Source organism: Schistocerca piceifrons, chromosome X, assembly GCF_021461385.2.
Source record: "Schistocerca piceifrons isolate TAMUIC-IGC-003096 chromosome X, iqSchPice1.1, whole genome shotgun sequence".
NCBI classification, from domain to species: Eukaryota; Metazoa; Arthropoda; class Insecta; order Orthoptera; family Acrididae; genus Schistocerca; species Schistocerca piceifrons.
This window is the reverse complement of record NC_060149.1, coordinates 416,280,401-416,306,523: the sequence shown is the minus strand read 5'-3', so window position 1 is coordinate 416,306,523 and position 26,123 is coordinate 416,280,401. Positions and strand designations below refer to the sequence as shown.

General features: G+C 41.7%; 1 protein-coding gene across 1 annotated transcript in view; it reads left to right on the top strand.

Annotated features, from left to right (window-relative positions):
- The window catches only part of LOC124722115 (elongation of very long chain fatty acids protein AAEL008004-like), a 138,677-nt gene that overhangs the window by 20,471 nt on the left and 92,083 nt on the right, over window positions 1–26,123 (top strand). Inside the window, exons 2-3 of the mRNA XM_047247322.1 lie at window positions 1,149–1,234; window positions 1,548–1,646. Of these exons, the coding sequence (XP_047103278.1) occupies window positions 1,586–1,646 (61 nt within the window). The 5' untranslated portion in view covers window positions 1,149–1,234; window positions 1,548–1,585. The remainder of the gene's footprint in view (window positions 1–1,148; window positions 1,235–1,547; window positions 1,647–26,123) is intronic.

Here is a 26,123-nt window from a genome sequence, read left to right as displayed (position 1 = left end):
TTTTCTTCGGTAAACTACCTGAAAACGAAACTTAATGTACAAATATGTAACTTAATGTACAAATATGTACTCTCAATGTATCAAATACACTGAATACTAAGGGGAAATTTTTCTTATTGCACGCAATTGAATACTATGGAAATGTGTTTAGTTATTTAAAAATACGTTTCAGAACTTGTTATTAGATTATTCGGTTAATACTTCACTTCTGTTTGTTCGCAGTTCACATACTACACCTGAGCAATAGACTACATTACGATTCACTGTAATCTATTACTGTATACCACAGCCAAACACATTTTAGTTTAAGTGAATCTCATTTTTACTCACAGATAATCGATGGACGAATGTTGTACGTGCTTTCGTGACATGAAAAACTAAAAATACGCTTTGAATAATTCTGAGTTCTCCTAATCCTGATTAGAAACAGGTGTCGGCCTTTCGAATGCTCTTCAAGGGACTCCCATTGGGCTTTCAAATGATAACTAATACATGTAAAACTATGCAGTGGATTTATTTACTAATTTATTTACTGACACAATTGCGCAAAATTTCAACAGAAAATCTCATCTCAGCTGACATCAGTCATCTTAAAATCATAAAATAAAACACCAGCAGATTACACATCAAACGCAATAGGGGAATCACACTGCCCGTGTTATAAGTGATATTGATCCATATTTTTAATTTTAAATTATTCGTTATCTTGAACCCTTCTCCTAATTTTTTTAAATTCCCATCAGATTCGATATCTCAGGCATTATGGGTAGTTCGTTCTTCGCCAAACTTTACAATGCCACTACCTAGTACCTCCCAAGAACGCAAAAGAAAATACCAGCCTACTCAATAGATTAGCGAGGTGATTCATTACATCAATGTCGAACGGACATGAGTGTCTACGTGCATACAGCACAAACGAAGAAATTCATGAGCTGTCAGCAGCTGCTGCTTCCCCCACTACGCCTACCCCCTCCACCGCCACTCGTCACTACTGCTCCTATCTAGGTTAGTCGCGGTTGCCATCCCTTGCATCACCTCAAACTCCCTGTATCCTTCAAGCCTGCTATATCTTGACACTTAACATCACTAACTTCTCGTGGATTTAAATGCAGTGCCGTTTATAGTTTTCCACTCTCTTCTGTTTCTAGGACAAAGAGCGTTCAGCTATCCTAGTCCGAGTGCAGTGCTTTCGAATTCTGTGTGCATTTTGATAACGCCACCGCTCGGACTCAAGGTAAGTGTTAGTTTCTTCATATCATTCTTACTGTGTTTCTCTGTTTTCTTAAGTGAGATAAAAGAGAAAGGCAATGAGAAAGTGAACGAACATATAGATCAGAACAGCATTTGTGTCGCCGTAAATTCCTTTATTTGACAGACGTAAGCTTTTGTTTTATTTAGAGCATAGCCCGCTGTCAAGTATTTCCACACATATTACGAAGTTGATTAGGTTTTTCTCTTCTCGAATGTTTTCTGACAATATTAGGAGGTTGTTGGTCAACAGCACTAGATATATGAGTGTTAAGACAACTAAACTACTCTTGTTCCAGGTAGTACCTTTACTGGACCCAACGCACCACAGTTCACAATGGAGACAGCGATAGAGAGGATCTACAGTGGATACAACTTCATTAACAGTGAAATTTCTGGTGAGTAGCGTTCTGTCGAAAAAAGTTATCACGTCCACGTGTTCCTGAAATACAGAATGAGAAATGAATTGCGGGCTATTAGGGGCGCGGTGTCCTTCACCGGTCGTTGATATCCGTGTGTTCTTGGCGCTTTGTCACGTACAGTGGATATGTTCGGAATTCATTATACTTACTCTCTGGATAGTTAGTATAGTTTCAGTATAATACCACTCATTATATGTAGGATCTTACTTATTCTATTTTAGTTTAGTGGCTTTATTTAATCTAAATAAATCCTTGTCTTGGAGGAAAACAGGCAGATTTCCACTAGTGCACAAAATTTATAATGAAATGTTTGTAACTATTTTACTGCAGGTCCTATTTATTTTTTTCTCTCTGTAAACGTTATTGTTGGAAATCACTTTGTACAAATTTTCCATTACTGTTAATTCTGCTTTTCTTTCTGACTTGTGCATAGCAAAATTAGGTGAGATTCAGTTATAACATCACGGAAGAATGGGGACTTCTTTTCGACTTTCTTTTTTCAAATTACGTTTTCTTATTGTCAGTTAATGAGATTGGTGAACTTTATCAATATGAACGCCGTGTAAAAACGTACGATTCACTAGGATCGTGTGAATGCTTTCAGTGGCTAGTAAACACGTTTATTATCAGTTTTTTTATCATACAATCTAGATACGCAATTAATGAAATTATGTTTTAAGCTGAATAGTACGTCATATTACCATCATATTATCTCACGTAAAATTCGAAAGACTACCCTTGTCCCATTGACTAACATTTTCTCTAAATTACTATGTCATTTTATTCTGTATCACCAGTTCTATTTTTCCTCCAGAATATTTTGTGTTATGACTCTTAGCGTTCAAAAATTGTTAGAATTTCACAGAAACATTGAAAATCATTGTAACTGTTATACTACAAAAGAACTTTCTTAAGTAGTTACCCATAATTATGTAATTCGCAGCATATTTACCTAGGAGTTGATATTTTGTACGATGTTGTGAGCTCGTCTTTCGAAGTTTTTTCGGTGTTGTTTCCTCTCAACGTGCATACCACTTTTACGAAAGCAATAAGTCATGCAGATGCTAAACTTCTGTGAAGTCTAAAACTTGTTCATTATGCAGGGATGAGATTTACTTGACTGCTGTTTTATGCACTCATGGTTCTTGAACATTTTATTAAACACGTAATAATCTTGAAAAACTTCCATAGAATGAATTATGAGAACAAATGTAATATAGTTGTAGCAGCAAATAGATTGGTTTAAGTTTTCCTGGCTGGTAATAAATAAATGTCATGTGATTAGGGCCTCCCGTCGGGTATACCTTTCGCAAGGTACAAGTCTTTCGATTTGATGCGACTTCGGCGACTTGCGCTTCAATGGAGATGAAATGATGATGATTACGAGAACACAACACCCAGTCTCAGAGCGGAGGAAATCTCCAACCCAACCGAGAGTCGAACCCGGGCCCTTAGGATTGATACTCTGTCGCACAGACCACTTTTTTTAAATTTCATTTTGTCCGTTTTAGTTCGTTGCGTCTGCTCGGGGCGGACGTCGCAAGACACCCGTTTTAGTTAGTCGTTGATCCATTAACTCAGTTCTTTTATTATAGAGGGCAGCTAACCCTCACCACTCAGCTACCAGGGGCGGACCTCCTGGTTGGTGCTGACCTTTCATTCAAAACAACGCACATAACATTAGTCTAGTCTGGATCTGAAGGATCAGTTTGACAGACGGAACCTATTAGACAAACTGATTCTGATGATCGCTGGCATCATTATGAATGTTCACTAAGTAGCGAGGAGGTTGCTGGTACAGGTGTGTTATTACCTTTTTAAACGAGTTCTCGTGTAATGGAAATGGCGCCACCGAAATCACAGATAAGATAAAGTGTATTAACATGGCTACGTTTTTATAATGCTTTTCGGCGCATTAGGTGAATCAGAAATGAAATTTATGCCCATTCTTTCTGAAAAAATTGCTGCCTGAAAAGACATGTAAACTCATACATTGTCACCATGTTCCCATTTTACAACGATGAAGTCTCAGAAGTGAGTTAAGTTACGTAGCGTATTACCTTTTGACTCCCCTCTTGTATATATGTTATATTCTAATTCAGTGGAGCTGTGGGTAAGGCACTAAGCTAGATACTTTCTATGTCTCAATGATATGACTGAAGAGCAGGCAGATCCCGCAGCTGTGAAATATTGGAAACAATGGAACTATCAAACAGCTGCAACTTTATAAATCAGTTAACTTAAGAATAATGTGAATTTTGAATTTACTAATGTTGTCTTCAGATGTTACATTTTGGATCAAAAAGCATCCAGATCAGTTATATCATCATCTAACATGCAAGCGACATAATCGTATTGGTCATCCAACAATTAATATATGGAGATCGGATTTGTGGTTCAGAAATCGATTAAGTTCGAAAATAATTTGTTAATAGGGTGCATCTCAGCACTTTACTTCTTCAAAAATACTAAGCTAGACTCTATAGAAATGGTGTTCACATATTCTCCATAGCCAGATCTTCATCACAGGCTTTTCATCATCTATGTAGATTTGCTGAGGTTCTTGTGAATTTCCGCAATCGTCAGCCGCGAAATGCAGTGCTATTAAAATCATTATAAGCTACTTACTTGGTGAGAAACTTTGATACAGGTCAATATCTTTGTCCTCATTAACACATAACGAAAAGTTTCTCATACGTTTCTTATATTTCTTTAATCTGCACCTCTTTTGGGCTCTGACTTATTGTTGGTGTCATGTTTCCATTTCACTGATGTGCAGGATGTGAAATCTTTGTGCGATTTAGCCTTGTAATGTCCTTTCCCCACAGTTTACAGATCTTAATCAACGTAGAGCAAATTTTTGTTTCTGTTCTTTTGAACTGATGACTACTGTACTCAAAAAGAAATACAAAAGAAATACGTGTACGAAAATGCAGAAGATGTAATCACGAATTCCTTTGCACAAAATCCGTAAAACTGCCAGTCACAGTATGTCTGTTACATATTGTCGGATTATCATAGGCAAAATAGTAAAAAACTCACGACCCCTAAGTAGTGGAGGTACACTTGCCTATTGGCTCCGTAGATGGTAAAGACACTGGAAAAAGTGTGAAAAGGTAAATACATATGCATACTACTGAGAAAAAGAACATTTTAATTGTTGTAGAGACCGAAATTCGATAGTGAGGAAACAGAGAGAAGGAAAAATAGCTGGAGGACACGGTCTGCGGGACAGGAACGAAAGGGGAAAACGGATGGTAGAATTTTGCACAGAGCAGGATTTAGCCGTTTAAAATGCTTTCTTTAGCAATTACAATAAATATTGTGTACGTGGAAGCCGGTTTCCTACATCCGGCTAGGTGATTACCAGGCTGGTACCCACTTCTCGCCTCATTCGCACGATTCGCAGACGCTTCGAAAATACTTTCACATGGGATGACACTTGAAGCAGGCAGATAGGATATATAAATCCTGTCCGAAGGGTTGGTGAGAGGGGAGGGGGGAAGGGTTGTCGATAGGAAGGGCACCTGCGTCTACACACATACTCCGTAAGCCACCGTACGGTGCGTGGCGGAGAGTACCCTGTACCAATACTAGTCATTTCGTTTCCTTTTCCACTCACAAACAGAGCGAGGGAAGAACGACTATCTATATAACTCCATACGAGTCCTTATTTCTCGTATCTTATCCTCGTGGTCTCTACGCGAAGTGTGTGCTGGCGTCAGTGGAATCATTCTGCAATCAGCTTCAAATACCTGTTCTCTAAATTTGCTCAATAGTGTTGCCCTGACCACATTGCCAAATCCAGGTTAACGTACCAACTCCGTGTAGGCAAGGAAAACGACTGCATATGTGCAAGAAACCGAGGGACATCGGAAGGTTGTAAATATACTGTATTATGGTAAGACATAAGTTTGGAAATCTGGTTTTCAATTGAAATACATTTCAACGAGCAGATATGGACTTCGTCATTAGTCGTTGATTATTGAATGTAACCTAAAACTAAATAAATTTAAAAAAGGTGTTCAAAAAATACGAAAAATATTGGATACGTAGAAGGCGGTTTCCTACGTCCTTCGTGGTAAATAACAGGCTGATACTCGCTTCTCCCCTCATTTACACGATGTGAAGGGATGTGGGTAAGTTGAAACGACCAGAGATTGTTGAGAGTCAACGTTTAACTGAAACGGGGGAAAGGGATACAATTGAAGGGAATTGGGTACTTCGAGAGGATATAGTTAAGGTATCACAGCGGAAAACTGGTCAAAAAGCAAGGCCCAGCAGAAAGCCATGGAGATATTAAATTTGAGTGATGGAAGCAGAAAATGCATGAAAGACAGCAAATGAAGCATTCAAAATGGAACATAGACGCAAAAAAATGAAATTTCAATGTACACAAGTGGCAGTGCAGGAAAGGTGAGAGGAGAAATGCAAATCTATAGCAGCATACGTGACTATAGGGTAGGTAGATGCTACTTAGAGCAAAATTAAAGAAGTTTGAGAACACAGAAGTAGCTGTATGGACATCAAGAGCTCAAATGGCAAGCCAGTACTGAGCAAAGAGGAGAAGGCTGAATGGAATATATTGAAAGCCTATAAATATCTTGAAGGTAATATTAAGGAAAGAGAAGAAAATTTAGATGAAGATGGATAAGTTGAATGATGATACGATTCTGTGAGAAGAATATCACAGATCACAGCATGACCTAACTCCAAACAAGGCGCTTGGAGTAGACGATATTTCCTCAGCATTGTTATGCTCCTTGGGAGCATCATCCACGATGAAACTATTCCACCTGGTTTACAAGACGTCTGAGTCAGGCGAAATACCCTCAGACTTCAAGATAAATTAAATGATCGCAGCTTCAGATAAGGTAGGTGCTGGCAGATATAATTATCAATTTAACGAGTCATAGCTGAAAATAAAAAAAAATGAAGAAAACACGAACTTCGTACAGAAGGATGAACCGACTGGTAGAATCCGACCTGGACAGAAATCAATTTGAGTTCTGAGGAAATGCAGAAACAAGCGAAGCGATACTGACCCTGCGACCTATCTTGGACGACAGATTAGAGAAAGGAAAAATCATGTATATAATATTTGTAAATTCAGACAGTGCTGACTGGTATAGACTCTTAGAACTGTTGAAGATATCGGGGATAAAATACAGGGAACGAAAGGTTATCTATAACTGACACAGAAACAAGAGAGTAATTCTATAAGTTAAAGACATAGAACAGAGGTAGTAAGTGAGTAGAGGTTACAGCCTATATCCTATTTTATTCGATCTAGCAATCGAGCAACAGAAAAGGAACATAAGGAGAAATTTGGGAATAGCGTTCCAAGAGAAATAATAAAAACTGTAAAATTTGCCAGTGATATTGTAATACTACCAGGGATGGCAAAGGTCTTGGACGTTAGCTTGAATGGAATGGATACTCTCCTGAAAAGATCACCAACAAAACTAAAACAAGTGTAATGGAGCGAAGCGATTTAAGAAAGGCGATGGTGATTAAATTACATTAATAAATGAAAAAATGAAAGTAGTGGATGAGTTTTGTTATTTGCTTAACAAAATATCTGACGATGACGGAACTAAAGGGGATGTAAAATATATTCTCAACATCGAGAAAATCTATCCTGTAAAAGAGAAATATTGTATTGAAATTGAGTTATTGGGCAGTCTTTTGCGAAATAAGTTGTCTGGAGTGTAGCCTCTTGAGGAAGTGAAACGTGAACAATAAATTGTTCACACAAGATTTGAACAGAAGCTTTTGAAATGTTGTTCTACAAAAGAAAGATGAAAGTTAGGTGGGCCCAGCGAGTATCTAATGAACAGTTACTTGATCTACTTTGGGAGAAAAGAGCTGTGTAGAAAACTTGACTAACTTAATATAGAGGTTAATGGGATACACTCTCATTGTAAGAATGTCGTTGGGTCAGAACACGTAGCCGTCTTCTGCTACGTAACCCCATATTCAACTATTCGCGCTGGGCCCTGTGCTCCGAAAAGATTGTTTTAGTCTGTCTTCAGGCCTGACACAGATCGCCTTCTAACCTGATTTAAAGAGAGGGAAAGCCTCTGTCGTCTACGTCCTGTGATGAGATGTGAACGTCTAGCACCTTATCGATGCTCATTCCCATGCACTGGTCCATAATACTCTGCCGTTTGTTGAAACAGCTTATGTCAGTGGATTTCTTCATATGCAGTCCGTACTGTCCCTAGAATTTTTATAAAGGAGCTAACGATGTTCAGAACGGATAAATGAAATACTGTCGGTGGTGGCGCGTTTTTAGCTGTTATAATTAGTCTATCTTATAGCAAAACTGAAGTTGATAGTTCCTGTGAGCTAGTATGGGTAGAGTTTATACTTTTCAACCTGAATAAATAAATAATTGGTTCCTTTTACCGATATCCCAACGCAGTTGATACAGTTGCTGAACAGTTAAAAGAAAACCTGGGTGTCATTTGAAATAGGTAACCCACTCTTACAATTGTACTTGGATGTGACTTCAAACCACCCTCGATATGTTGGCGAAAATGCGAGTATATATTTAAAACCGGCAGTAGCCATAAAACATGGTCCGAAATCGTACTAAATGCTTTCCCCGAAAATTATTTTGAACAGTTGGTTCAGTATATGTGTAAATGGTAGCGAAAACGTACTCGATCTCTTAGCAACAAATAATCCCAATCGATTGGGAAGCGTTATGACGCATATAGGGATTAGTGACCACAAGGTCGTTGTAGCGAGACTGAACACCGTAACATGCAGGTCCAGCAAAAAAGAAAGAAAAATTATGTGTTAAAAAAAAGATAGAAATTTGCTTGACACCTTCTTGAGAGACACCCTTCATACCTTCCGAACTAACTATGAAAGAGTAGACTAGATGTGGCTTAAATTCAAAGAAACAGTATCAACAGCAATGGAGGTATTTATACCGGATAAATTAGCAGGAGACAGAACTGAGTCTCCATGGTACACAAAACAGGCCAAAATACTGCTGCAAAAGTAACGAAAAAAGCATGCCAAATTTAAAACAATGTAAAATCCCCAAGACTGATGAAGTTTTACATAAGCTGGAAATTTAGCGTGAACTCTAGTGAAAGATGTTTTGAATAGTTTCTGTCTGGAAATCTGGCAGCAAATTCAGAATCGTCGTATGAGAAGTACACCAGCGACAAGATACAGTCAATGCCTTCACTGCGTGATAGCGATGGTAATATTACCGATGACAGTGCCACTAAAGCGGAGTTACTAAATACGGTTTTCCGAAAATTCTTCACTAAAGACGAGGAAGAAAATATTCCAGAATTCGAATGAAGAACTGCTCCCGACATGAGCAAGTTATAAGTAGATATCCCCGTTGCAAGACAGCACCTTAATAAAGGCAAATCCTTCCTTCCAGATCGTGTACTTTACCAGATTTCTTTCAGAGTATGATGATCTAATAGGTTCGTAATTGGCAGTCATACACAACCGCTCGCTCCACGAAAGATCCATACTTAAAAATTGGAAGGTTGCACATTTCACACCCATTCTCAAAGAAAGGAAGTAGGAGCAATCCGCTGAATTACAGACCTACATCGCCGACGCCGTTTTGCAATAGGATTTTGGAATACATACGTAATGAATTACCTCGAGAAAAACGTTCTGCTGACACACAGCCAGCACGAAATCAGAAAATACCGTTGTTGCGGAACACAACAAGGTCTGCACATGAAAAAGTGAATCCATATTTCTAGATTTCCAAATGGGTTTTGATATCGTTCCTCACAAACTATTTATAATCAAATTGCATGCCTATTGAGTATCGCCTCACTTGCTCTACTGGATTCGTCATTTTCTGTAGGAAAGGACACAGTTCGTAGTAACAGACGGAAAATTACCGAGTAAAACAGAAGTTATATCTGGGTTCCCCAAAGGAAGTGTCATAGGCGCTCTGCTGATTCTGATCTGTATAAATGATTTAGGAGACAACCTGAGAAGCCATCTCAGATAGTTTGCAGATGATACGGTCACTTATCGTCTCGTAAAGTCAACAGAATATCAAAACCAATTACAAAATGATTTAATTAATATTTTTGTATGGTGCGAAAAGTGGCAATTAACACTAAATAATGGAAAATGCGAGATCATCCACATGAGTACTAAAAAGAATCCGTTAAACTTTGGGCCGGCTGGAGTGGCCGAGCTGTTCTAGGCGCTCCAGTCTGGAACCGCGCGACCGCTACGGTCGCAGGTTCGAATCCTGCGTCGGGCATGGATGTGTGTGATGTCCTTAGGTTAGTTAGGTTTAAGTAGTTCTACGTTCTAGGGGACTGATGACCTCAGAAGTTAAGTCCCATAGTGCTCAGAGCCATTTGAACCATTTGTTAAATTTTGGTTAAACGACAAATCACAGAAATCTAAAGGCTCTCAATTCAACTAAATACCCAGAAATTAAAATTACCATCTTAAACTGGAACGATCAATCAGATAATACTGTAGTGAAGGTGAATCAAAGACTCCTTTTTATTGGCAGAATGCTTAGGAGATAGAACAGATCTGCTAAAGTGACGGCCTACATTACGCTTGACGGTCCTCCGCTAGGGTATTGCTGTGCAGTACGGGATCCAAACCTGATAGTATTGATGGGGGACATCAAAAAGATTCGGTGAAGGGTAGTTCATTTTGTATTATCACAGAACAGGGGAGAGAGTGTCAAGGATATGATACACGAGTTTGGGTGGTAATCAGAATAAAGGCGTTTTTCATTGCGGCGAGATCTTTTTCAAGAAATTGCAGTCATCAACGTTCTCCTCCGAATTCGAAAACATTTGTTGACACCCCTCTACATAGGGATAAATGATCGATGTAATGAAGTAAAAGAAATCAGAACTCGCAAGGGTAGATTTAAGTGCTCGCTTTCTCGAGCGCTGTTAGTGTGTGGAACGGCAGAGAAACAGTGCGAAAGTCGTTCGATAAATGGAAATGCCGTGTGGCTAGGGTCTCCCGTCGGGTAGACCGTTCACCTGGTGCAAGTCTTTCGAGTTGACGCCACTTCGGCGACTTGCGTGTCAATGGGGATGAAATGATGATGAAAGACACACGACACCCAGTCATCACGAGGCAAAGAAAGTCTCTGGCCCCGCCGGGAATCGAACCCGGGACTCTGTGCGCGGGAAGCGAGAACGCTACCGTAAGACCACGAGCTGCGGAGAGTCGTTCGATGAACATTGCTTACCGCGTCACATCCGAGCAACACCACCAGACGGCATTAAAACTAGCGGTGGGATGTGGTTATTATGTTCTGGGTGATCAGTGTTTATAGGTATGAAAAGACGTGTACAACATACAATAGCATCGTGTGCTGCATCAAAACACTTCACACTGAGATGGCATGTACAATTTTATAAGTGTCCAGGAGATTAATCCCTTGTAAACTGTATCGGGAGGACGACGGTTCAATCCCGCGTCCGGCCATCCCGATTTAGGTTTTCCGTGATTTCCCTAAATCACTCCAGGCAAATGCCGGGATGGTTCCTCTGAAAGGGCACGGCCGACTTCCTTCTCAATCCTTCCCTAATCCGATGAGACCGATGACCACGCTGTCTGGTCTCCTTCCCCAAACCAACCAACCAACCAACCAACCTTGTAAACTGTAACCGAACGATATGGTGCAGCTGAGCTCAGAATCGGGAGGAGTTGGTTACAAAGTTGTGCTCAGCCATTCTGATGTAGATATTCCGTGGTTTCCTTACATCGACTAAGGCAAATGCACGGATGATTTCTCAGAAAAAAGTGCGGCCGGTTTCCATCCCCACACTTGTCCGGCCAAAGCTTGAACTCTATTTAACTATCCTCATCGTCAACCGGATGTTAAACGTTAATTTTTCAGTTGTTGGAGGCTAAGTGCTAATGTGTCATTTATGCCATATACTGCGGGTGGAAGTGTTAGAGTTTAATATCACGTAGTCATTGAAGTCGTTGGAAACCGAACACCTGCTCCTTTGAACAACGAGTCGGGGTGAAACTGAGCTGTCTTACTGAAGGAAACATCCCGGAATTCTACTAAAGTATTTTGAGGAAAGCACAAACAAGATGAATAAGTCACCGATCGGTAGCTGATATCTGGTATTCACTACTATGAATCCAGTGACTTAAGCTTAGAGCTATCTCATTTGGACCTTCGGGTTTGGTTAAAGTCGTGTAAAATATTCACTTCTCAGTTGATTTCAATAGACTGCCTAGGTTTATCGTTTTGTAAGGGAAAGAAAGATTAATGTTTAACGTGAATTCAACCAAAATGCGGTTACAGACGGAGTTCCATCTCAGAAACGACAAGGTTTGGGAAGGAAAGCCAGAAGTGTCTTTCTCAGGGGAACTATTCCGATGGTTAACTTAAGGACTTAAGAAACCATGGAAGCCAATGTGTGGGTAACCCGAGGGAGTCTAAACCTTAGCCGGCCGGAGTGGCCGAGCGGTTCTAGGCGCTTCAGTCTGGAATCGCGCGACCGCCATGGTCGCAGGTTCGAATCCTGACTCGGGCATGGATGTGTGTGATGTCCTTAGGTTAGTTAGGTTTAAGTAGTTCTAAGTTCTAGGGGACTGATGACCTGAGAAGCTAAGTCCCATAGTGCTCAGAGCCATTTGAACAATTTTTTAAGTCTAAACCTTGATCCTCCCGATTGAAATTTCAATGCCTTAATGACTGTGTCATCTCTGTTCTTAATCTTTGTTTTTGGGCATTCGTCCCTCCATTCATAGAAACCTCTCTCTTGATACTGTCTCCAGCTACAACTAGGGTACTGAGCGATACGTCACAATCCCCAGCACACTGCACGCGGCTGCACGCGCATTCGGGAGAACAGAGGTTCAAATCCCTGTCAGGCCATCTAGGTTTAGGCTACCCTTGGTTTCTGTAAATCGCTTAAGGCAAACGCCGGGTTAGTATCTTTGATAAGGACACGAACGACTATCTGCATTGAACCTGTGATTTGTCGCTCGTGACCTAGTCCGTCATTGTTACATTATCAACTGCGGCAAGATTTAAACGAAATTTTACCTGTCGCAGTATCGTGGAGGCTTTGCGTGGATTTTTTATAGTTCCTCTCCATAAGGAGTTCCTTCGTCGAGCTCATCATAGCACGCTGAGAAAACTGTCGATGGAAGTATGAGATTACTTATTTTCCACCGTATGTTCTTCCATTTCCTGTTGCGGTGTTTCTTCTCGACTGTATTTTTCGAAACTCGGTTTGTAAGTTCGCTACATATGGTTGTATAATTTATATGCCGCAGATTGCTGTTTATGTAACTTATTCCCGTGCATAATCTACGAACTTCTTCTAGTTCAGCATGGGCATTGCCATTTGGGTCTAGTATGTTGCAGAGCGGTTGAGTGATCCCGGGGTGATTGCTTCGAAGTATTATGCCGAACGAGGTGGTGCAGTAGTTAGCATACTGGTCTCGAATTCGGGAGGATGACGGTTCAGATCCACGTCCGGCCAGCCGGATATAGATTTTCCATGTTTTCCCGAAATCGGCCAGGCAGGATGGACTCTCTGAAAGAACACGGTCGGTTTCCTTTCTGTTCCTTACAGTAATCCGAGCTCGTGCCTCGTCTATAATCACCTCGATTTCGACGGGGCATTAAACCCGTATCTTCCTTGCTTCGAGGTACTGCGGTAGTATGTGTTAAATATAATTGTGGTGCACTGCATGTGTGTCTCCTTTACACCTAGGTGACGGTTCGTATGGCTTGAATGTAACCATCAGGAAGGAAACTTTAAAAATACCGTGTTCCTATACATGCCAGCAATTGAAGGCTCATATTTTCCGATCTATCACTCATGATATCAGTAGGATGGCCTCGATGAGGTATAATTTACTGGGGGCGAATCCGTTTACAAAGTGCACATTTTTATTCTGTCAGGGTTCATATCTTGTGTTCTTGAAGGGATGTGCTTAATACATTTAGTTTAGTCTTCCAGTTTTTCTTAATAATTTCTGTCAGATTGAGTTTCAGAATAATTCACAGTTGTTTCTGCTCGTGTATTTTTCTAGACATGACCAAATTAGCGCTCTGGGACCAATATGACCCATTGTTTTGTTTTTTGTTTACTTTTAGATTTTTTGGAACTTCATATGTCTTGATACAACGCCAGTTATTTGTTTTGCTGTCTCCAGTTCCTCGTTAGAATTAATTACATTGCTGACATCAGCAGAATAAACATGAAAGTCTATTACAATATTCAGAGTTTCTAAATCTTAAAAGAAAAGTCCAAAAACTTTCCAGTAAGAGCTCTTTTTCAGTAGTAAACCAGCGTATACAAGAAGATACTCTTTCCGCACTCCTTTATTTACGGGAACTGGGGCCGTTTGCTGTGCAAGTTTAGCCTCTGTTATTAGGTGATGTTAGAAGTAGACTCACCATTGTTATTGCCTTGGGTGTGAGCCTGTACTCTTTTTCCCGCCTGTTGTTTCATCCATCTGAGCGGAAGTTGTTGCTTTGTAGCGTATTATTTTGGTAATTATGCCACGTTGTGTCGCGTGATTGTATAAGTTTCGGTGTATACTAAACTGAAACCCTGTCGTTCGCTTCTGGCAGTAGGCTTTACGATTTGCGAACTGCACGATGCGCTTCATCACCTGTAGTTTCGCCTATTCGACCACCAAACTGCGCGATTTCTGTATCGATTTTCTCTCCACAGTCCAGTCCTTCAGGTTTCCGTAATTATTTGGGGAAATGAAAGATTTTTCAGTAAATATGTATGAGTTTACCACATTCTGAGATCCAATATGGTTTTCTGCCAGATATGGAAAATCGTTATATCATAACCAGAGTTTGTGAAGTTTAGTGGCAAGATTTCACAGTCGACAGTGTTAGTATTATGACACTATATGTTACTGCAGAAGGAACGCTTTCTTATCTACGATGTCATATTACAATAGAGGCTGCTGCTCATGTTATATTGCGCTGACACCATCATTAGCACTTTCGTACCTCCAAGGTCATGCCAGAAACAATGACATGAAGAGCAGCACATCCATACACATGCCCAGGCCAACGAGTGACCCCTACTCGGCAGTCCAATATCGTAATGTCCTACAATTCATTTAAGAACTAACTCACCAACCACATTGGCAAATTTCATTTGAATCTGTGTCTCATCTGCCATTAGATTTTGGAATGAGAAGACAGTATATTTCTCTATAAATATATAAAACATCAACGTATACTTATACAAAATAAACAAAAATTTAGGAATTTGTATTTGTGAAAGTGAGTTTTACTTTAAATACTATCCCACAAACCCTATAAATAAAATCAAGTCCTATCTCGCATCACAATCGCTTCTGTCAAAAGCAAATGGCTACACGATAGAAAACGACTGTTCCTGCCACCAGCAAATAGCTGCACCGCAGAAAACGAGCTAAGTTAGAGCTTTTTGCCGCAATTTCTTTAAGGTTATTGCTGCCACCAGTAGATGGGTGGACTGCAGAAACATAGGTAGTTCGTTCCTTCAACCATGAATAGTTGTCACTGTCACCAACGGATAGCTACACTGTTAAAAAAAGGTAACAGACTCGTAAATTAGTTACTTTCAACATCTCAGATTCTGAAAAATTCTCAAATGTATGCAAAATACAAAGGCAGCGCAAAAAGTACGATGTTTACACCGATTATCCATGGCCCAGTTGAGGTCAAGTACATAAAAAACAATGTAAGACACAAGTGAAGTAATATGATACCACAGGGTTGCAAGAATATGTCATCACTGTAAAAGAAAAGGCAAGTTAATATTCATATATACACATATTCGCCAAATTAATGTCCAAAATTGTAAACTATGTTCTCCAGTGCTAGATTTCCATGCCTAATAACAGTTGAAATTTTAGAAAGTATTCCTAAGATTTCAATGTCGTAAAACTAACCTGACCAGTCTTATAACTGCAGAAAATATATGTTAGCCAAAATACTATGCTAAGCAGGCAAGCATAGAAGCAAACACAGTCTGAAGGTAAATAATATGGCCTTCTCTTGAAGTCGGTCGCAATACACCCTCAGATTAAATATTTCCGCATTTAACTCGTTCTCAAGCACCATTTTAGGATGAACCAATACACAAAGTTTTGCATCACCCCGGTTCCCAGAACTCCTGAAGATGGACGTCGACTGTGGATAATGTATCACAGACACAGTCCCTGTGACTTTTCAGAGATGTCACTAAACCCGTCCAAAGATGTAAACAACCATGCATGAGCAACGCCTATTAGACAGAGAGGGGCCGGCAGCTGATCAGTTCCAATCATTCCACCAGGAAGGAGGTACACGGCTCGTGTTGTCTGTAGCTCAACCATGCCTAGACGGTCAATACCGCTGTTCGATCGCGTCCGCATTGTTACTTTGTGCCAGGAAGGGCTCTCAGCAAGGGAAGCGTCCAGGAGTGAACCAAAGCGATGTTGTTCGGACATGGAGGAAATACAGAGAGACAGGAACTGTTGATGACATGCTTCACTCGGGCCGCCCAAGGGCAACTACTGCAGTGGATGACGGCTACCTACGGATTATGGCTCGAAGGAACCATGACAGCAACTCCACCATGTTGAGTAATGCTTTTCGTGCAGCCACAGGACGTCGTGTTACGATACAAACTGTGCGCAATAGGATGCATGATGCGGAACTTCGCTCCGGACCCATCGGCCATGGGTATGTGTGTTGTCCTTAACGTAGGTTAGTTTAAGTTAGATTAAGTAGTGTGTAAGCTTAGGGACCGATGACCTCAGCAGTTTTGTCCCATAAGGTCTTACCACAAACTTCCAAAATTTTTTTCACTCCCAACGTCCATAACGAGGTCCATCTTTGCAGCCACACCATGCACCGAGGTACAGATAGGCCCAACAACATGCCAAATGGACCTCTCACGATTGGCATCACGTTCTCTTCACCGATGAGTGTCGCATATGCCTTCAACCAAACAATCGTCGGAGACGTGTTTGGAGGCAACCCGGTCAAATGGTTCAAATGGCTCTGAGCACTATGGGACTTAACTACTGAGGTCATCAGTCCCCTAGAACTTAGAACCACTTAAACCTAACTAACCTAAGGACATCGCACACATCCATGCCCGAGGCAGGATTCGAACCTGCGACCTTAGCGGTCACGCGGTTCCAAACTGACTCGCTTAGAACCGCACGGCCACACCGGCCGGCCAACCCTGTCAGGCTGCACGCCTTAGATACACCGCCCAGGGAGTGCAGCAAGGTGGTTGTTCCCTGCTGTTTTCGGGTGGCATTGCGTGGGGCCGACGTGCGCCGCTGGTGGTCGTGGAAGGCGCCGTAACGGCTGTACGATACGTGAGTGCCATCCTCCGACCGATAGTGCAACCTTATCGGCAGCATATTGGAGAGGCTTTCGTCTTCATATACGACCATTCGCAACCCCATCGTGCACGTCTTGAGAATGACTTCCTCCAGGAAATTCGACATCGCTCGACTAAAGTGGCCAGCATGTTCTCCAGACATGAACCCTATCGAACATGCCTGGGATCAATCGAAAAGGGCTGTTTATGGATGACGTGACCCACCAACCACTCTGAGGGATCCCCGCCGAATCGCCGTTGAGGAGCGGGACAATCTGGACCAACAGTGCCTTGATGAACTTGTGGATAGTATGCCACGACTTATACAAAAAATGGTTCAAATGGCTCTCTGCACTATGGGACGTAGCATCTGAGGTCATCAGTCCCCTAGAACTTAGAAATACTAAAACCTAACTAACCTAAGGACGTCACATACTTCCATGTGTACGAGGCAGGTATCGAACCAGCGACTGTAGCAGTCGCGCGGTTCCAGACTGAAGTGCCTAGAACCGCTCGGCCACTGCGGCCGGCTACGAAAACAGGCATGCATCAAAGCAAGAGGACGTGCTACTGGGTATTAGAGGTACAACAATCTGGACCACCACTTCTGAAGGCCTCGCTGTATGGCGGTACAACTTGCAATGTGCGGTTTTCATGAGCAATAAAAAGGGCGCAAATGATGTTTATGTTGATCTCTATTCCAGTTTTCCGTACAGGTTCCGGAACTCTCGGAATCGAGGTGATGCAAAACTTTTTTTTATGTGTGCATAATTTGCCGTGTTATTCACCTGAAAAAATGTAATCTCTCTGTCTGGCTCTAAGCACTATGGGACTTAACATCTGAGGTCATCAGTCCCCTAGACTTAGAACTACTTAAACTTAAGGATATCACACACATTAATGCCCGAGGCAGGATTCGAACCTGCGACCGTAGCAGCAGCGCGGTTCCGGACTGAAGCGCCTAGAACCGCTCGGCCACACCAGCCGGCTAAAATGTAATCGATGTTACTATTAGTCAATTATTGCTAATATTACTGATGACGCTGACCAATTGTAGACTGTATGCAGTAACAGCAGATTGCATTCTGAACTATGGTGGTAAGACTCTATTGAAGCTTTATAGACTGTGTTAGTATCCACAGCAATTACGTCAAAATGTTACAGCACAGTATTCCAAAATGCGTCGGAAAGTATAATGTTTACGTTGCACCAGTATCTAAAAAGACACACACACGCGCGCGTCTTATTATGGAAGGAAGGAATGAGGTGCTTTATTAGAAATATCACTTCAACTGCAGAACGACACAAACAGTGCATGTACTCATACCCAAGATAAAAACAGTGAAAGATGTAATATATCTGAAGTTTTTTTACATGAATGCGTGGGGTTTGTTCTTTCGGATCCCCCCCACCAATGAGCGATGGAGCTTGCCGGTGGTGGGGAGGCTTGCTTGCCTCAACGATACAGATGACCGTACCGTAGGTGCAACCACAACGGAGGGGTATCTGTTGAGAGGCCAGACAAACGTGTGTTTCCTGAAGAGGGGTAGCAGCCTTTTCAGTAGTTGCAGGGGCAACAGTCTGGAACATTGACTGATCTGGCCCTGTAACACTGACCAAAACGGCCTTGCTGTGCTGGTACTGCGAATGGCTGAAAGCAACGGGAAACTACAGCCGTAATTTTTCCCGAGGGCATGCAGCTTTACTGTATGGTTAAATGATGATGGCGTCCTCTTGGGTAAAATATTCCGGAATTAAAATAGTCCCCCATTCGGATCTCGTTATCAGGAGAAAGAAAACTGGCGTTCTACGAATCGGAGCATGAAATGTCAGACTTTTGGTCAGGTGAATACAGGGCTATAAATATAAAATCAAATAGGGGTAATACAGAAGTAGGTTTAATAATGAATAAAAACATAGGATTGCGGCTAAGATACTACGAACAGCACAGTGAACGCATTATTGCAGCCAAGATAGACACTAAGCCCACGCCTACCACAGTAGTACAAGTTTATATGCCAATTAGCTCCGCAAATAACGATGAGATTGAAGAAATGTATGATGAGTTAAAAGAAATTATTCAGGTAGTGAAGGGAGACGAAAATTTAATAGTTATGGGTGACTGGAATTCGATAGTAGGAAAATGAAGAGAAGGAAAAGTAGTAGGTGAATATGGAATGGGCTTAAGGAATGAAAGAGGAAGCCGCCTGGTAGAATTTTGCACAGGCATAACTGAATCATAGCTAACAGTTGGTTCAAGAATCATTAAATAAGCTTGTACATATGGAAGAGGTCTGGAGACACTGGAAGGTTTTCGATAGATTATATAATGGTAAGAGAGAGATTTAGGAATCAGCTTTTAAATTGTAAGACATTTCAACGGGGAGATGTGGACTATGACCACAATCTATTGGTTATGAATTGTCGATTAAAGATGAAGAAACTGCAAAAAGGTGGGAAATTAAAGAGATGGGACTTGGGTAAACTGAAAGAACCTGATGTTGTAGAGAGTTTCAGGGAGAGAATTAGGGAACGGTTGACAAGAACGGGGGAAAGAAATACAGTAGAAGAAGAATGCGTAGCATTGAGAGATGAAATAGTGAAGGCAGCAGAGGATCAAGTAGGTAAAAAGACAAGGTCTAGTAGAAATCCTTGGGTAACAGAAGAAATATTGAATTTAATTGATGAAAGGAAAAAAATATAAAAGTGCAGTAAATGAAGGAGGCAAAAACTAATACAAATGTCTCAAAAATGAGATCGGCAGGAAGTACAAAATGGCTAAGCAGGATGGCTAGACCACAAATGTAAGGATGTAGAGGCATATATCACGAGGGGTAAGATAGATACTGCCTACAGGAAAATTAAAGAGACCTTTGGAGAAAAGAGAACCACTTGTATGAATACGAGTATCAAGAGCTCAGATGGAAGTTCTAAGCAAAGAAGGGAAAGCAGAAAGGTGGAAGGTGTATATAGAGGGTCTATACAAAGGCGGTGTACTAGCGGACAATACTACAGAAATGAAGAGGACGTAGATGAAGGTGAAATGGGAGATATGATACTGCGTGAAGAGTTTGACAGAGCACTGAAATACCTAAGTAGACAACATTCCATTAGAACTACTGATAGCCTCTGGAGAGCCAGCCCTGACAAAACTCTACCATCTGGTGAGTAAGAGGTATGACACAGGCGAAATACCCTCAGACTTCAAGAAGAATATAATAATTCCAATCCCAAAGAAATCAGGTGTTGACAGATGTGAAATTATTGAACTATCAGTTTAATAAGTCACGGCTGCAAAATACTAACATGAATTCTTTACAGACCAATCGAAAAGCTGGTCGAAGCCGACCTCTGGGTAGTTTGCATTCCGTAGAAATGAGGCAATACTGACCCTACGACTTATCTTAGAAGATAGATTAAGGAAAGGCAAACCTACGTTTATAACATATATAGACTTAGAGAAAACTTTTGACAATGTTGACTGGAATACTCTCTTTCAAATTCTGAAGGTGGCAGGCGCCAAATACAGGGATCGAAAGGCTATTTACAATTTGTATAGAAACCAGATGGCATAAGAGTCGAGGGGCATGAAAGGGGAGCAGTGGTTAGAGAGGGAGGGAGACAGGGTTGTAGCCTCTCCCCGATGTTACTGAATCTGTATATTGAACAAGAAGTAAAGGAAACATAAGAAAAATTCGGAGTAGGAATTAAAATCCATGGAGAAGAAATAAAACCTTGGCAGTTTGCCAGTGATACCATAATTCTGTCAGAGACAGCAAAGGACCTGGAAGAGCAAAATGGTTCAAATGGCTCTGAGCACTATGGAACTTAACATCCGAGGTCATCAGTCCCCTAGAACTTAGAACTACTTAAACCTAACTAACCTAGGGACATCACACACATCCATGCCCGAGGCAGGATTCGAACCTGCGATCGTAGCGGTCGCGCGGTTCCAGACTGTAGCGCCTAGAACCGCTCGGCCACCCCGGCCGGCTCTGGAAGAGCAGCTGATGGCTTTGAGCACTATGCGACTTAACTTCTGAGGTCATCAGTCGCCTAGAACGTAGAACTAATTAAACCTAAGGACATCACACACATCCATGCCCGAGGCAGGATTCGAACCTGCGACCGTAGCGGTCGCTCGGCTCCAGACTGTAGCACCCAGAACCGCACGGCCACTCCGGCCGGCAGGAGCAGCTGAATGGAATGGGCAGTGTCTTGAAAGGAGGATATAAGATGAACATCAACAAAAGCAAAACGAGGATAATGGAATGTAGTCAAATTAAAAAGGATGATGCTGAGGGAATTAGATTAGGTAATGAGACACTGAATGTAGTAGATGAGTTTTGCTATTTGGGGATCAACATAACTGATGATGGTCGAAGTAAAGAGGATATAAAATGTAGACTGGCAATGGCAAGGAAAGCATTTCTGAAGAAGAGAAGTTTGTTAACATCGAGTATAGATTTAAGTGTCAGGAAGTCGTTTCTGAAAGTATTTGTATGAGTGTATGGAAATGAAACGTGGACGATAAATAGTTTAGAGAAGAAGAGAATCGAAGCATTCGATATGTGTTATTACAGAATAATGCTGAAGATTAGATGGGTAGATCACATAACTAATGAAGCGGTACTGAATAGAATTGGGGAGATGAGATATTTGTGGCACAACTTGATTAGAAGAAGGGATCGGTTGGTAGTATATGTTCTGATGCATCAAGGGATCACCAATTTAGTATTGGAGGGCAGCGTGGAGGGTAAATATTGTAGAGGGAGACCAAGATATGAATACACTAAACAGATTCAGAATGATGTAGGTTGCAGTAGGTACTGGGTGATGAAGCAGCTCGCACAGGATAGAGAAGCAGGGAGAGCTGCATCAAACCAGTCTATGGACTGAAGACCACAACAACAACAACAATTAATTAAATCAGATAATTGATTCGCCTGGATGGGAAATGCATCCACCTTCTTCTGTGTAGTACGTCGGACTTTCGTTGGGACTCTCAGAGTAGCGAGCATGGAGGAAATGGACAGGGACAGCGGATAGGTGGCGTTCGGTGGGAACATGGGTCGGCAGTGAGGCGTACCGGGATAGTCCGCGTTGTGGCGACAAAACACTGTATCCTGGATGGCGCATCAGTTAACGTAACTGCCTGATATGCAGGAGATCCCGGGTTCGAATCCCGGTCCAGAACACACTTCCACTCGTTGCTGCTGATTCCTAGTAATGTCCCGATGTAGCTGACATCACGTATTCCTTTCCCTTTCTTCCCCTCCCCCCTCCATCTTCAGTTTACGTATCATGTATCACAGCTGCGCCGCATGGCGTCTGTTTTTTAGGAAATATCCGAGAAAACAGACACAAAGCGTTCATGTAAAAGAGTTTGAAAATGTTACATCTCTCACTGTTACCATCGTGGGTAATGTGTTTTTGAACTGTCCCTTTCGTGCTGCAGTTTAAGCGATATTTCGTAACAAGGCACCTCAGTCTTGCTTCCTTAATAAGACAATTGTTATGTGTCTGTGTGTGGTGTAGTTCAGTAGAGGTATTTTTATTATTTTTAAGCCCCATAGTTTCTCCAGTATGCACCTGCACTGATCGAATACACACTTTACGTATTTAGATAATGCTACAACGTTATTATTACATTTACATTTACGTATTTTAGAGTATGGTGACAACATAGTTGTGGATAATAATGCAGTCTATACAGCTTCTAGAGAGCCTTCCCATTATACTTCAGACTGCAATCTGCTGTTACTGTATACAGCCTTCAGTTGGCATGTGTCTCTGTAATAATAGCAATAACTGGCAATCAGTAACACCGATTATTTTTTCTAGCGAATTACACGGTACATTATCTTCGTTCGTCCTAAAAAGTGCTTGAGAGCAATTTAAATGGGAAAATAATCAATTTGAGGGTGTATTGTGACTTACATCAAGAATAGGCGTTATTAGTAACATTCAGACTGAATTTGCTTCCATACTTGCCTGCTTAGCGTAGTATTTTAGCTAACGTGTGTTTTTCCGCAGTTATAATCCTGGTTAGGATAGGTTTACGACATCGAATCCTTGTGCAAACTCTTTAAAATGTCACTTGTTATTAGGCATGGAAATCTAGCATTGAAATACATAAATTAGAATTTTGGACACTAATTTGGCGTATACCTGTATATGAGGAAATAAACTTGCATTTTATTTTACATTGCAGACGTATTTTTGCAATATTGTGACAGTACATTACTTGATTTGAGTCTTAAATTGTTTTTTTATCTACTTAACCTCAACTGGGCCCTGGGTTGGGTTGTTTGGGGAAGGAGACCAGACAGCGAGGTCATCGGTCTCATCGGACTAGGGAAGGATGGAGAAGGAAGTCGGCCGTGCCCTTTCAAAGGAACCATCCTGGCATTTGCCTGGAGCGATTTAGGGAAATCACGGAAAACCTAAATCAGGATGGCCGGACGCGGGATTGGACCGTCGTCTTCCCGAATGGGAGTCCAGTGTCTAACCACTGCGCCACCTCGCTCGGTGGGTCCTGGATATCAATGTAAACATTGTAGTTTTTGCATACATTCTACATTGACAGTAGCAACAAACTGGTCTCTCATTACCAGAAATGTGTTCGTCGCCAGGGTGACTATGCTGAGAAAGGAACATGTAGAAATGAGTATTATGGATGTAGAATGTTAATAAAGTTTCGTGTATTTAAAAAGCTTTAAGAGCTTTCACATAAATAATTCGGAGGCTTTATTTTTCAGCACGGCTTTGTATGTTAAAAAGTTAACAATATTTTGCCTGAAACGATTGTCACTGGTTCTGTTCTTCATGCTAGTGATGGTGTAAGTGCTCACCACCAGCAAGTCCTGTGTTTTTATGACCATACTCAATTCAGCTTAGCTCCATCAGCTGATACGTGTCACTGGATGCCAATATGGACGGCAAGTGGTCAGCACACCGCACTCCTGGCTGTTGTCGGCTTTAATAATCGGAGACGTTACTTATTAATGAAGTAGCACTCATAAGGGCTGAGTGCACCCTGCTTGCCAACAGCGCTCACTAGTCCCAGACGGTCATCTATCCAAGTGCTAGCTAAGCCCGACAGCAACCTGACGGAAACCGGTGTCACTGCGGCAATGCCGTTCTCACTTTTATGTTCATACCCATACCTAATTTTAGTATAACTTTAATGTGGAAGAATATCCTGTCCTTTACTTCTTTTCACGGCTTGTTCAGAAATTTCCTAGTAACCGGGTGTATTATTGATGTAAGTCGTTACTAGTTCTTGACTGATTACAGAATCCACATTCTCCGAGGTTAGATGTGTTTGGAGGCTCTCTCACTTCTCGGCAGATTTGATGCGACTGAGATTCAGTGTTGCAGTTCTACGTGTTTGCACTGTCCCAAATTATTACCGTATCCCTAAGGTGGGGAAGGGGGATATACTCAGCGTCGTTATCACTATGTTAACAGGTTTTTGTTTTCGATATGGCTGTCTTCAATTGTGTCCATGCGTGCTTTACTGAGCAGTTTTCCTGACGTCTGTAATTTTTGTTCGTGTCTCTGAATTTTATCACCCTCCTTCCAGTACTCGGACTTTTTGATTTTGTAGGTTTCGTGGGTTTGCAACTTGGTTCTTTATGTTAGCTTATTTTCTTGCCCTCAGACTCATGCGTGTCAGATGTCACAGTATGACGGTGTTCTGTAGGAGGTCAAGAATTCCCTTAAATGGCCAATTTCTTCAAATAACTAGTCAACAGTGTCTCTAAGTGGCCAGAATGTTACGTTAGCATAATTACCTGCATCTCTCTTCTTTCTCATAGACGGGGCTGCAAAGTTCTTTGCGAATATGTTTTGTATCTGTGTCAGTTGGTTCTTTATCTCTGTAATACAGTGGTGGCCATTAAATTTGCAACGAGATGCAAGCGGTATGTAACAAACGTCAAATTGGCTTGAAATGTACTACATGCTTGGATATGCAAATGATTAGCCTTTAAGTGCAACTGTGCAAAGTAGGTAAGATTAAAGCCATCTACATTCTACAAATTAGAGGAGACTGTATAGTAGGATTCTCATTCTGAAATCACATTTGAATCTCGATTGCTTATCAGTCCACGATAATGCAGCTCGCGTTGATTGGGATCCCAGCACTGTCATGCGAATATGGATCGATGAGTTCAGGATGGCCATACGCAACGCTATACAGGATCTCAACTGCCCCACGAGACTGGCGCGTGAAAGGACAGACACATTGTTCATTCGCCCGTGGAGGATGTACCTTCAGGTAGGAAATGGTCTCGTCTGCAGCAAAACAAGTATCCACATGTACAATGCTACGATATCTGAAACACCATTGACTGTCAGCGCGGAAACCACTCAAGCAGCGTCCGTCGACGTGGCAGCATAGAGTCCGAGAGGCGTGCCGACAGTGATATGCAAATGACAACGCTGGACACAGTAATGGCACCATGGCGTCTTTTCACACGAGTAACACTTAGGCGTGCAGTATCGCGATGGACATATCGAAGTGTGGGGTGTCCGAAGAGAACGAACGTTGCCATACTGCATTCGTCATTTTCGTACGGGTCTAACACCGGGCTTGATGGTATGGGGTCCCATTAGGTATACAACACCATCATCTTTGGTTTGAGTAGCATGTAATTTGGATGGCAGCCATTACACTTCTAAGTCTGAGATCTACTTATTGAGTGAATCATTGCTGCCACCTTCATCCCAGACAAAAACACTGCAGTCCATCTTGTAAGCATACGCACATCCGTCGCCGCCCGGTGTGGCCGTGCGGTTCCAGGCGCTTCAGTCAGGAACTGCGTGTCCGCTACAGTCGCAGGTTCGAATCCCTCCTCGGGCATGGATGTGTGTGATGTCCTTAGGTTAGTTAGGTTTAAGTAGTTCTAAGTTCTAGGGCATTTATGACCACAGATGTTAAGTCCCATAGTGCTCAGAGTCATTTGAACCACATCCGTCACCTGCTAGATCTCTGTCAAGGCTCTCGCCACAACAATTATCAAAGTAACCACATTTCAGCTGAGGTTGTTGCTTTTTCCGAGGGGCTAATGACCTCATTCCTATGCTACATGCCCCTAAG